Source organism: Formica exsecta, unplaced genomic scaffold, assembly GCF_003651465.1.
Source record: "Formica exsecta isolate Colony F162 unplaced genomic scaffold, ASM365146v1 scaffold303, whole genome shotgun sequence".
In the NCBI taxonomy this organism is placed as follows: domain Eukaryota; kingdom Metazoa; phylum Arthropoda; class Insecta; order Hymenoptera; family Formicidae; genus Formica; species Formica exsecta.
In genome coordinates, this window is record NW_021850289.1 from 394,139 (window position 1) to 406,965 (window position 12,827).

The following is a 12,827-nucleotide window of genomic DNA, read 5'->3' on the forward strand; positions in this document are numbered from 1 at the left end:
TCCTCTCCCTCTCTCTTTCTTTTATATTCCGTGAAATTGTGCGTAAATATGTATAAAGTTCTAAGAAAATCACGGAACTTTTTGAATTCGAAAGAGTTTGCGAATATAATTAAAATAATCGGCGAATCTGAAATGAAAGCGGTTGATTTATTGAAGACATAATTATACAAAACTAGATTGATCGCTGTTCGATCCAGTTAAAACGAGCCGATCGCCTTTCCAGTATATACGAAGTCGGATAACGACCTATATTTTTAGAGGAATCAAGAATTGCTATTATATCCGAGAAACTGGGTGGAAAAGTGTGTAAATAATGTTTTCGAATCGAACCGCACGACTCATTGTCACATCATCGTGAAGACGAACCGTTTTCTGACAAAGTTATTTTCCATGCTGATAAGATAATTCAGTCCGCTGGGGGTACCAGAAGAGAGTCTACAGAGATAATTTCTCGTCACTTGGTGACGCTCGTCTATATCGCTGTTTGTAATAATGTAGTGTGTTTTGCCTTATATTTTGATTGACATGCGACACGCACAAAAACAATACATACGAAAACTTAGAAAAATTGATCTCTGCGCTTTATTGATTTATATGAGGCGTATAGCTGCAAAATCTGAAAAATTCATTGTATGCCATTTAAAAAGTTTTTTAATTATTGTTCAGATGCTCAACTTGCATGAGGAGAATGTTGCTCATTTAAATCCTAACATCACTTACTAAAATACGATCAATATTTTAAAATTTTATATTTTACAAGTCAAAAGCGGGGGATCCACATTATCATCGTGTGGCAATCGTGTTATCAACTTTAAAGAGAAAGAGCGAGAATCGAGTTGTTTGCACAAGAAGAAAAGAGGGAGAGAAAAAGAGACAGAAAAAGCACGTGATGGTTGCACCAACGCAGAATCACGAGATATCTCGCTGTAATACGATTATTTATTGCTGAATCGGACCCCCAACAGCAATTGCATCATTTTCGCATTGCACGCTCCGATAATTCTCAACACACAATTCTTTTTACACAATAATAATGAAAGAAAAAAAAATATATATATATTTGTATATATTCGCAGCGTCAATATTGCTTGTGGAAAGAAAATTTCTACAACAATAAATTATTTTACATTGAATATTAAGTTTCTATATTAAACAGAAAAAATATATATCGGATATCGGTGAATAAAGTCCTCATTCGCTCATTTATTTGCAAAATCAATCCCATTTCTAAAATTGAAGGAAAAAGCGAATAAAATATACACATGTTATATATATATATATATATATATATATATATAACATGTGTATGTTATATTTATATTAATTGTAGTGAGAGTAGCGCGTAGTTTATCGTTATTAAGTGCGTGATGCGTAATTAATCGCTATTAAATGATGAACATAGTTTCGTAATATAATATCGAGCTTAATAAAGCAACATTACCAGAAATAATATTAAAGTTGCTAATGCTGCAATTATCGGCGCTAGCATATCATTCATTTTTACAGTAAGAAGAGAGGACATCTCTCGCTAATCAGTAAAAATTATATAAACGAGATATACATTTTTATATCACATACATATATATAGTATATATATATATGTGTGCATGTATGTATATAGTATATACATAAAGAATGTGTTACAGAGAAGAGTGAATCATATAATTTAAATAATTTCTTGTCATCGAAATGTCATTTTTCTACTGTTTTATCAAAGTTACTGATAATTATTAAAAATGAAAAGAAATGAAGTTCATGGATAAGTGCGAGATTAATAGAGGAAATTACGAACATTCTCTCTCATAATAATTATCTACACACATTTGTTCTGAAAAATGCCTATTTAAACAAGACATTCGTGACATCGAATATGTACATTGAGCAGTTTTCGTCGGCGAACGGACTAGAGCCGGGAGAAGAGAGACGACCAAGGTTGTCTGTCAACAATTTACTCGCGCATTTATCGTCAGAGTGGGGGAATTCCGCTATAAGAAGATAAATCACAGTAGAACGACTCAGTTTACGGTTAGAGTACCGTGTACGCAGAATATCAGTCACGAGTTCATTCTTCCGTGTCTTGCTCTTCGAAAAGTATCATTTACGGCGTTACGAATTTTTCACCCAAAAAGAGGTACGCTACGAGAGGTAGGTTCTGCATTTAAATTCAAATATCTATCATATCTCGTATGCGCCCTCCGCATCAAGATAGAACCGCTTCGGCTTGGAAAACTTTCAAAATCTGACACTTGTTGCTATCCTCGGTTACTTTATATTATCGCGAAAGCGCACGTTGCACAGCACATCGTGCAACGTCAAATTTTCCAAGGATGCGAAAGATCTTATCTCATATGGCATCATGATATATTTGCAAAACAACATGTAATATAAAATTTAGATCTTGCAAAAATCTCCGGGTCTTGACCTTTTTAAAACTGCCGTTTGGATTTGCCTATTTGAATAGAATACACATTAGTTGGAAAAAAAATTTCTGTAGTCACGTCCGATCAAATTAAAAAAAAAATATACATCTCGCTTATATAACTTTTATTGATTAGCAATGTTCTCTTTTTATGTTCTGTTATTTCTATCAATGTTGCTTTTTCACAAGTCATGGTGTTTTATTATTGTATCTAATATCTCTAGCTATAAATCGATGAATATGGATGTTGTTTGAACGTAAACACGCTATTCAAAGACTTTTTTGTTCAAGGATAACATGTCGGTCAACTTCAGAAGCGTCTTGATAAGTGATCCCGTGGACAAATCTTGTGGCGCACTATTAACGGAACACGGCATTCCGGTTACCACGAAACATAAGCTATCGCAAGATGAACTAATCAATGAGCTACAGGTAGGCAATGTGACAAAAATTAGGAAAATAGCGAATAGTTTCTATTCTATGCTTTGAACTAAATTCGATAGGAGTTATACGTATATGAAAAAAACACAAAGTCATGCATTTTTTTTCCACAATATCCGATATGAAAGATCTATTGTAAAAATAAAACGATTTCTTTCCTTCTTTTTTTCTCTCTTTCTGAATTAAAAGGCATTTACTTGAAAAGCTATTTTGATCCTTTTATTGTGATAAATTTTTTAATTTTTTATAACATTTTAATCCTAAATTTTTAAAGATAATTCTTTTTATATTTAAATTGCAAAACGACCAATTATTCTCAAAGTATTGATTCTTATACCTTTTTTGTATACCGACGCTTATTGTAAATTGATTTTAAAGATTTATTTCAACAGTATTTATGGAATTACAAGCTATATTGGTCTTTTAAATTCTTATACAATTATTATTTTTGATTCACAACTATTGAACAATTGGAGGATTGTGACAATTGAAGGAATATTTCGTGCGTTTCAGAAAAAATATATTGTTATATTTATACACCCATCCTCGAGCAATATTTGCATTGTACAAAGTTTTCCATATTGATAGATTTCAATTTTGTGCATGAAATTCACTAAAAATAAAATGGAATGAAATAACAGCTATAAACGTAATTCATTATTTTTCATTGCATTAATTAAACTATGAAAAGACAAATCTTTCAAAAACTTTGACTACCGTAAAGCTTTTTATTATAAAGTTGTGAAGTAATCAAAAAATATATTGATAATTTTAGTATTACATTATAGAGATAACGAAATTTTAATTACAGAGATCGTGTAATTTACCTTTAAGTTTTACCTCTTTGAGAATAGGACTATTAATGATTGCAATCACAAATTGTTATCGATACATAATCTATCAATCGAGAAATATTATGTGTCAGATGAGAAGATCAAATTTTCGACAAGATTAGATTATGTTAGAACTCACGTGTAAGAGATAAATTCAATTATGATAATGAATCACTATCAAGAAGCTATGCAGAAAAAATATAGTTCAGATTATTAAAAAAAATTTCTGTGAGTATAAAAATATGTATTTTTTAAACGTGAGTTTTTTTTATAAGACACAAATAAGCCCTTTCTTTCTCTTATTATTCGACTGCGAATATCTAAACATATGTTTTGACGAAAAACGTGGATAGAAAAGTGTGTAACTGAAATTAAAAATATATTTTATCAGAGATACAGATAGGCTTTTTTTCGTTTGAAAAGCACTAAACCGATTTTACCAATCAAGTACTATTTTTTCTATATTCGTTACGTAAAAATCTTGATAAGCCAATTAAGGTCACACAGAGAGATAGAATTTTATTTACTTCAAACAAACAGTTATCTTGTACTATAAACAAATATAAAATAAAGTTGACGAAATATTTTGCTGCTTTTTTTAAATAATTGTGTAAAGTAAAATATGTAGTATGTATTGACACTTTAATTACACAAATAATTATTTATTTATTTGTTTGTGAATATAGTCATATCCCAAAATATATACAAAATAATACAATTTTAATTTTATCAGATGTTTTGTATCTTACAGAGAAAAGAAATAAGTTCAAAATGATCTCTTTTGTTTTTGCACATTTCTATTATTACAATCTGCGAAACAAACTGTCCAAATTATACAAAGTAAGACCAAAAAAAAATTCTGAGTATTCAACCACAATTATAATTTCGCACATATAAACAGTTTGTGCTTTTTAAAATGTATTAAGCATATTTTTCCTGAAATCTGAATTTCATAAATTATAGATAGTCTATTTGAACTAAAAATAATCACGTGTGAAATGTTTATATCATTCTTAAATCGGACAAATCTCTAGGCATCAAATGTTCCAATATATCTTAAAGCGAGACATTCTCGATTTAATGCAACGTTATAGAGTAATTATGTATGCAGGGAGCGCATATCGGACGTGTCTCGCTCTCTCTTTTCCTCTCCCTTTTCCGACTCTATCGTTCCTCCGGTTTCTCTCCGTCTCCATTTATTCTTTCTCGTCTTAATTGCTTGCATTCGAGTCAGCGATCCGGTTAAATCCAGTTGAGTCGGCCGGCATGGGCCGGCACGGATACCGGTTAGCTCTGTGACGGGTCGTTGTACCACCGGTTTGTGCCGCATGTCCGCACACATAGGCGCCCGTACAAGGAGATTTCTTCTATCCCGTCTCCATTCACATTTCTCAATAGATCTGTTGGATTTAGTTTCGCTCCTTCCACTCTTACCACAGAAAATTTTAAAAATTAATGCATGAGTGCAATTGGAATAAATCAATCATATCCGCAATCGCGACTTATTGGATACAACGTAAGAGAAAATTCTTCTCTAGATTTAATTTCACTTATTATATAATTCAAGAGAGAAAAAGAAAATTTTCTAATAAAATAGGTCATTTAGAAAGAATCCATAGGAATTTAATTCGTGAAGCTGTATGAATTTTCCATCTATTAATAACACGTTTATAAATTAATATATTTACAAATATCTATTTGTATTATATAAATATATAGTAGGTATATAAAATATTTCTTAAACATACATGTACATGTATGCTACGTAATGTCGTTTCGGCACTTTGTTTTTGTATATTCCATTTCATGTAATTCACGAGTTTAATGGGCATAGCAATACAAAAAAAAAAAAAAAAAATAATTGCGATATAGGCGCCTATGTTATCTCGTATGCGTTATCTCTTGCGGATAATTATAATGAAGCCTAAATTGATTAGACGTAGAATACATTTCTCTTGACTTTGCGCAAATTCAATAACCAGTTTGCAAAAATTCGCAACAGTGATCTTTCTAAGCAATAAGAATAGAATGGATCGAATCATATTATTTAATTATATGTATATATAATCATAAATAAATTATATATAAAAAATGTTAATATATTATAAAAATCATTAATTTAATTTCTTTCTGCAAACTCTTCTTTTCAAACACATACATAAATGCGTTTTATATCATACAACTATAATTCCACGAAAAAGAATTATATATATATCTTTCTTTATACTTTTTAATTACACTCTTACTCTCTGTTTGAGAGATATAGATAAAATCTATATACATATATGATCTTTCTCTCTGTCGAACAGAATCACGATGCCCTTATCGTTCGATCTGAGACCAAAGTTACGGCGGATGTTTTTGCCGCTTGTCCAAATCTCCGCGTAGTCGGACGAGCTGGTACCGGCGTCGACAACATAGATCTTCAAGCTGCCACACGTAAAGGAGTAATTGTGTTAAAGTACGTACATGATCTCATACTCTTCTATCTTGTCCACAATATAACAGAAAAAATAAATATGAGCAGAATAATTCTATATTAATTACGAAGCAATTTTAAAAAAACATTCTGTTTATGTCAATTTCAAGCGAGACACTTTTATATTTTAAATATAGATTGCAATATAAATGAAGAATGTAAAATGCTGCAATCAGTACATTGTTTTCGCCGAGAAAACTATTTTCTATCTTTTCTTGTAAAAGTTTTTTAAAAACGTTTTTAAAATAATTTATGAAATATAATGGGAGATCGCTAAAATTCATCAAACAGTATCAAAAAATTTCTTTTATTATATCACTTACTTGATTAATATTTAAACTAATTATCATATTTAATTAATCAGACTTGAGTTATATTCCGGTAAGTCTCAAGCAACACGAAAAATATTTAGAGCAAGTAATTAAAGAAAATACAAATATAACAATTAATTTGATTGAGCCTACAAATGGCAGCTGTGTCAATTATTATATAATTGCATTATTTGTTTTGACAATTACAGCACCCCGGGCGGCAACAGTATCAGCGCTTGCGAGCTAACGTGCGCTCTGATCTCTTCGCTCGCACGTAATGTCGCGCAGGCTGTGCAATCACTGAAGGAGGGCCGATGGGATCGGAAACTCTATTCGGGATACGAATTATTCGGAAAGACTCTCGCGATTCTCGGAATGGGCCGCATAGGCCGCGAGGTAGCCTACAGAATGCAGAGTTTTGGCATGAACATTGTCGCGTTCGATCCAATTGTGAAGCCCGAGGTTGCCGCAGAGCTTGGTATCAGGTTGCTCGACTTGGAGGAGATATGGCCCGTCGCTGACTATATCACCGTTCACACGCCTCTAATACCTCAAACAAGAAATTTGATCAATGCGACAACCTTGGCGAAATGCAAGAAAGGAGTGTACGTCGTTAATGTCGCACGTGGTGGCATCGTTGATGAAGAGGCTCTCTTGAATTCATTAAAGCTCGGCCATTGTGGCGGAGCAGCTTTAGACGTCTTCGTGGAGGAGCCACCGAAGAATCCGATCACCTTAGAACTCATTAAACATCCAAAAGTCGTGCCGACACCTCACCTTGGTATTTTATTTCACTTATGTCATGCGAATGTTTCCATATTTTGTCATTTTCGATGTCTTTAATTTTTCTTTATATCCTGTTGTTTTAATGAAATTTGATAAAATAAATTAACATTTGCTGTGCTGTTCTATATTCTTATTACGCTTCGATTCTAGAAATTATAAAAGTAATTAATTATTTTTTATACATTATAGGTGCCAGTACAGCCGAGGCTCAGCAACGAGTGGCGGTGGAGATTGCTCAACAATTCCTGGGTTTGTCCGGAAAATCGGCGGAATATGCCGTCACCGGTATCGTAAACGCTCCGGTCTTATCTGCCGCCATGATGAACGAGAATGAACCTTGGATCGAATTGTCCAAGAAATTGGGTCAATTGGCCGCTCGCTTCCTCAAAGGCAAACTAAACACGATCGTTCACAGCCAGACTGTAGGGAGTGGTATGCAAGACAAACAATTTATACACAAAGCCGTTCTGGTCGGTATATTGACCGGTCAAACGAAGAATGGCCTAAATCTGATTAACGCGCCTACTCTGGCGCAAGATGTCGGCATAAGGTTGCAAGAGAACCACGTCGAGGACGACAACAAAGCGGTTATTGTGAAAGTTGGGGAACATATCATCAAAGGTAATATCAAATATAGAAACGAAACATTTTTCACAATTTTGAAGCGAATCGAATTGATCATCGATTCAAATTATCGATTGAATCGATAATCGAAAGATTTCGATTTTGATCCTCTTCTCCAAAGAATTTTAGAGTTCTTGATATAGTTTAGACGATTAAATTTAAAAAATATGAATATTTGAAAATATATAAAAAACTTGCAACTTAACATTTTCATTCAAAAACATCATTAGAAATCTTTTATTTTTGTTTTTATATTATTGCGAATTAAAAATAAACTCCTGACAAGTTTTATTTAAAACTCCAGTAAAACTCCAATAGAAATTTTCCAAATTTTCATGGATTACAAATTTCACTAATTGCGTATTATGTATTATGCTATTATCTATAAAATTAAAGTCGCGAATAAAGTATACATAAAGTATGTGTCTATTAAATAATTATATCTTTTTCTAAGTCTAATTCTTCTTTCCATGCCTGTAATACAGGGTTTGAGGATAAAGTATGTGTCTATATATATATATATATATATATAACACTATATCCACACAGCTAAACATTACATTACTGACGTTATTGATTGTCATATTACAGGGACTGTGCGTGACAATCAATTGCTGCTGCTTGCTCTAGACGATGCTGTTTTCGCGAACGGTATCGCATTCAGCGATTATATTTGCTTATATCGCGCTAACAGAGTGCAAGATCTCGCCAATATCGTAAATGTTTTATCGTCAAAGAGCATCAACATCCACAATTTGAATGCCAACGGCAGTTGGGTAATCATTCAAACCGATCGGGAGATCTCGATACAAGTAGACGATATCGAAAGCTTTTGAACCGGGAGCTTCCAAGAAAAGTATATCAACGATAAGCGGTCTCCTTGAGAAAAGAGAGGAATGTGATTAAAGCGCGAATTTTGAAGAATCTAGTATTGTCCGATTGCTATAAATGCGTGAAAAGTTTTTATAGAATTCTAGAAAAAAATATGCAATCTTTTAATTATATAGAAATATCGTGGAGAATCATTATTTATTATCTGATCAGAACAGATGATTAGGAAAAGTAAGATAATGAGAAAGAGAGGTAAGAAACAATATTGATAATATATATATATTACGATAAGGATTATCTTAGCATTAGGAAAAAAGATTATAAAGTAAACAAAATATTTTCATTACACAATAATAGATGAAATGTTTTCATTACGCACGACGCAACGTATTAAGTAAGTCGCACTTTTATATACGCATGCATGTAGAAATGTAAAAAAAGAAAGTATAAAACACGTGTCTGTATAAATATTTATAATTTTTTAATAGGGAATTTTTATTAATAAAACATCACATTGTATTAAATCTTTAACCACTTCCGTTATATGTATTATTAGCACTAGAAGGGTCTGCAATATGTATAAATGAATAGTCTATGGTATAAAAGAGATAATAATTTATTTTCTAATTGTAGAAAGAGGTAATCTTGGTTTGTATTCACTACTATTTAATTCAAAGTTTATAAAAAATATATTTGTAGATTAAAAAAGAGAGAGAAAGAGCCTTTCAAAAACGAGTATATGTGTAAATGGCTGATTGTAGTGTCAGAACCCTTCCAATGTCTAAATATATAATATTATAAACTAATACGCTAATCGTTTATATTAGTTTACATAGTATACGATCCCTTTTGCCACTGTTTCTCATTCATCAATATAGATATGCTTCGAAAGAAACACATCTGATTCAAAAAGATGGAAATATTCTTTGACGTGTAATCGTATTTTCTTGCAATCAGATTTTTAGTTCATTGTGCAGCTTGCAATAATAATTATATATAAATTGTTTTTGCATCAAATTAAATAAAAATATCTAAGGATTTAAAAAAATAACATTGGCATGTGATATAGCAATAGCTTATAATATCACATTTTTGGGTGTATATACACTTTGTGTTTCAACATATTTTGGTGCTAACAAAAGCATATGTAAAACAAAATTAATAATAATTGAATGCAGGCAATTCTTCAAATTAATACAACTATGCGCTTAACTGTTATACATGAACAGTCAAATAACAAATGTTAAATAACAAAAACATAATACCAAATATGACTAAAAATATTCCGAATACAAATGCGCTACTTATAATATACTGAATTGCAAAGTCGCACAATTCATAAATATTAAACAGAGATTATTTCATAAAAATAAGTAAATAATTATATTCTTTCGTAACTATCCGCTCGACAACAATTAAAGGTGAAGACAATGCCATCCTGCAGAAAATTACAAAAAGATAATCTCTTTGATTAAATAAAATAGCAGTGATTGCTATCTTATCAGGAATATGACAATGATTCCACTTACTCTGACTAGTAGAGGAAGCTTAGACCAAAAGTCATGATTTGGCAACATTTCCCAGCCTGTCGCTCCTCTCAATATTCTCAATGTTATAATACCGCCAATAAAATATGTTCCAACAACGGTAAAGAAGAGGATAACTAATATGGAACCAACAGATAATCCTTTGAGCGGTTCTATTTTACATCCATACGGTGATACTAGCAAAAAATGCTATAAACATTATCACACATGTAAATGGCATACATATTTTATAATCATTAAACAGATCACAGTATTTTATCGCTATTTCTATGCTTACGTATTCATAAGAGCCAGAGGGAGGAATCCCAGAATCTATCTTGAAATTTGTTTTGCTATCGGTAAAGCATACAATATTTATCACTGATATAAACTTATCATGATGTATTTCAAAAATCGGAAATTTATTTCCACTCGACATTTTCATTTTTGTTTCCTTTATTGTTCCAAGATTAGATGTCAAGTTTGTATACTTATTAAACATGCATATCTATAAGAATGTAATATTTCATATTTTCTATCTAATTCACTTTTCTATCAAAAACTAATTAACCATATTTTAGCCAGAAAACTTGAATAAAATTTGTATAAGCTAAGACTTGGATTATTATCATTAAGGTTTTTATTGTTTTCTGCAGTCATGGAACGAAAAAGTGAAAAATTTGATGAATTTGTTTTTTATATATTATACATTGAAATAAATTAATTTTTTTGTATTTTATAGTATATATGTATATATATATTTGTGTACTATCAAAAACTTTTCCTTATTATTTTGCATTGATACTTAAACACATAGAATTTAATCTGCACATATTCCCATTTTTAGCAAAAATGTACGTATCTTATGATAATTGATCAAGATGTATAGCTGCTACCTAATCTATTAATGATAAGAAAGGTTTTGGTATATTTTACCAATCTATAGTATTAAACATGAATAATGCTGGCATATGAATAAAGTTATTTATACATCAAAATAATTAATTTAATTTAATGTACAATGCAAGAGAAAAGAATTCACATGATTTTTCTTTTACAATGTCATAATTTAACAAGGGCTATTGCTATAATTCAATGAGAGGTTAAGAGCCTCAATTATAAAGAAATTAATTATTGCATATCAATAAAAGCACTCTGCAATCAATAAATATATTAAAATCTAAAGTCACAATATAGTAAGTCACAATATCAGAAATAAAAGTCTATATATTACCATATATTTTTTAACTGAAAATTGCAAGAGTATTTTATAATACACAAGCATAATAATTACGGCAAATAGACACAACCAATGATATATATACTGTAAGATTTAAATCATTACAAGATTGTATTTTGAATCTTACCGATACATTATTTCCATTGTCACATTTTTCACCGCTTTCTGTCATTATTTGAACATTTGTGCATGGATGAAAATATACTGTATAATCACCTTGAGTATCATTCAATAATCTGAAAATATATGTCAATTAATTAACATTCGATAATATAATTATTACTTAACAAATACCAGGCATGTCTTGGCAAATAGATTTCTGGAATAATATTGTATGTACTTGAAAAACAAAACACAAAATAAGTACAAAATTATTAATGTTTGAAATATTTTTAATACAAGTTCATAAATAAAATTTGTTAAATAACATTTTGTGGACTAATCCATATTCAATAAAAGTATCTTACTATATCCTCATATTTTTCTCCCTCCAAAAAATGTATCACCATAAAAAAATGTCATTGCATATATAGCTTAATCATTAAAATATCAAATATTTATATTATATAGCTACATGAATATAAATTTTATATTGGTTTAAAGATGAAAAATCTACATTATTTTAATGCAATATTTAAAATGCGCCAATTTATCCGTACTTATTTAATTAGCTCCTTCTTTTGTGTGTCCTTGGATCTATTGTACTTATATCGCAGAAATAAAGAGAAAAATTATATAGAGGTTAATAGCTGGAAATATACAAACAATTCATTAGCGAGGCCGGTCAAATTGTAATAGTGGCCGTCCGGTAGCGTACAGATACAGGGAGCCATTTGCGTGCATTCTGACGACGTAGTGTCACAAAATAATGTTAGAAACAACGCAAACACAATAAACGTCGCATTACTACACATCTTTACTATAACCTTTTTGTTTTCGTCACGTCCGCTCCATACTGCTCTTCCTCTTTCATCGTTCCATCTTCCATACCTTCCGTTCGGTATGTAAAGCCCGTTCTACATTGATCGCATGTCGCCAGTCGAAAGCAAATCGACCAATCACAGTCGATTATTCCGTCGAATATTCGACTGTGATTGGTCGATTTGCTTGCGACTGGCGACATGCAATTTTCAATGCGTAGTCTGATACGGGCATAAAGGCCATTGCAGGTGAAAAAGTTTATAGTCGTAATCGCATGATAACTATAAGCAAATCGATCAATCACAATTAAGCATTCTAAACGTAATAAGAATGTTTAACTATGATTGGTTGATTTGCTTACAGTCTTACGGTTACTTAAAATTTTTTCACGTGCAATGTGCAATGGTCTTAACATC

At 31.1% G+C, this 12,827-nt stretch overlaps 2 protein-coding genes across 3 annotated transcripts; one reads left to right on the forward strand and one right to left on the reverse strand.

Moving 5' to 3' along the window:
- The first annotated feature begins 1,854 nt into the window (after positions 1-1,854).
- On the forward strand, positions 1,855-9,251 carry LOC115237646 (D-3-phosphoglycerate dehydrogenase). Of its 2 annotated transcripts, none has more exons than XM_029810818.1 (6): positions 1,855-2,145; positions 2,711-2,851; positions 6,003-6,154; positions 6,693-7,264; positions 7,459-7,890; positions 8,485-9,251. In XM_029810818.1, the coding sequence occupies exons 2-6, from the start codon at positions 2,717-2,719 to the stop codon at positions 8,727-8,729; spliced, it is 1,536 nt and encodes a 511-aa protein (XP_029666678.1). In that variant the 5' UTR covers positions 1,855-2,145; positions 2,711-2,716; the 3' UTR covers positions 8,730-9,251. The 2 variants fall into 2 exon arrangements, with proteins under 2 accessions (XP_029666678.1, XP_029666679.1); XM_029810819.1 differs by having other exon boundaries at positions 1,989-2,131.
- LOC115237647 lies at positions 9,202-12,491 on the reverse strand. The gene is made up of 5 exons (XM_029810820.1): positions 12,256-12,491; positions 11,618-11,726; positions 10,549-10,758; positions 10,254-10,460; positions 9,202-10,162 (listed from the first exon to the last, which is right to left on the reverse strand). The coding sequence occupies exons 1-5, from the start codon at positions 12,402-12,404 to the stop codon at positions 10,106-10,108; spliced, it is 732 nt and encodes a 243-aa protein (XP_029666680.1). The 5' UTR covers positions 12,405-12,491; the 3' UTR covers positions 9,202-10,105.
- Between the last annotated feature and the right edge of the window lie 336 nt (positions 12,492-12,827).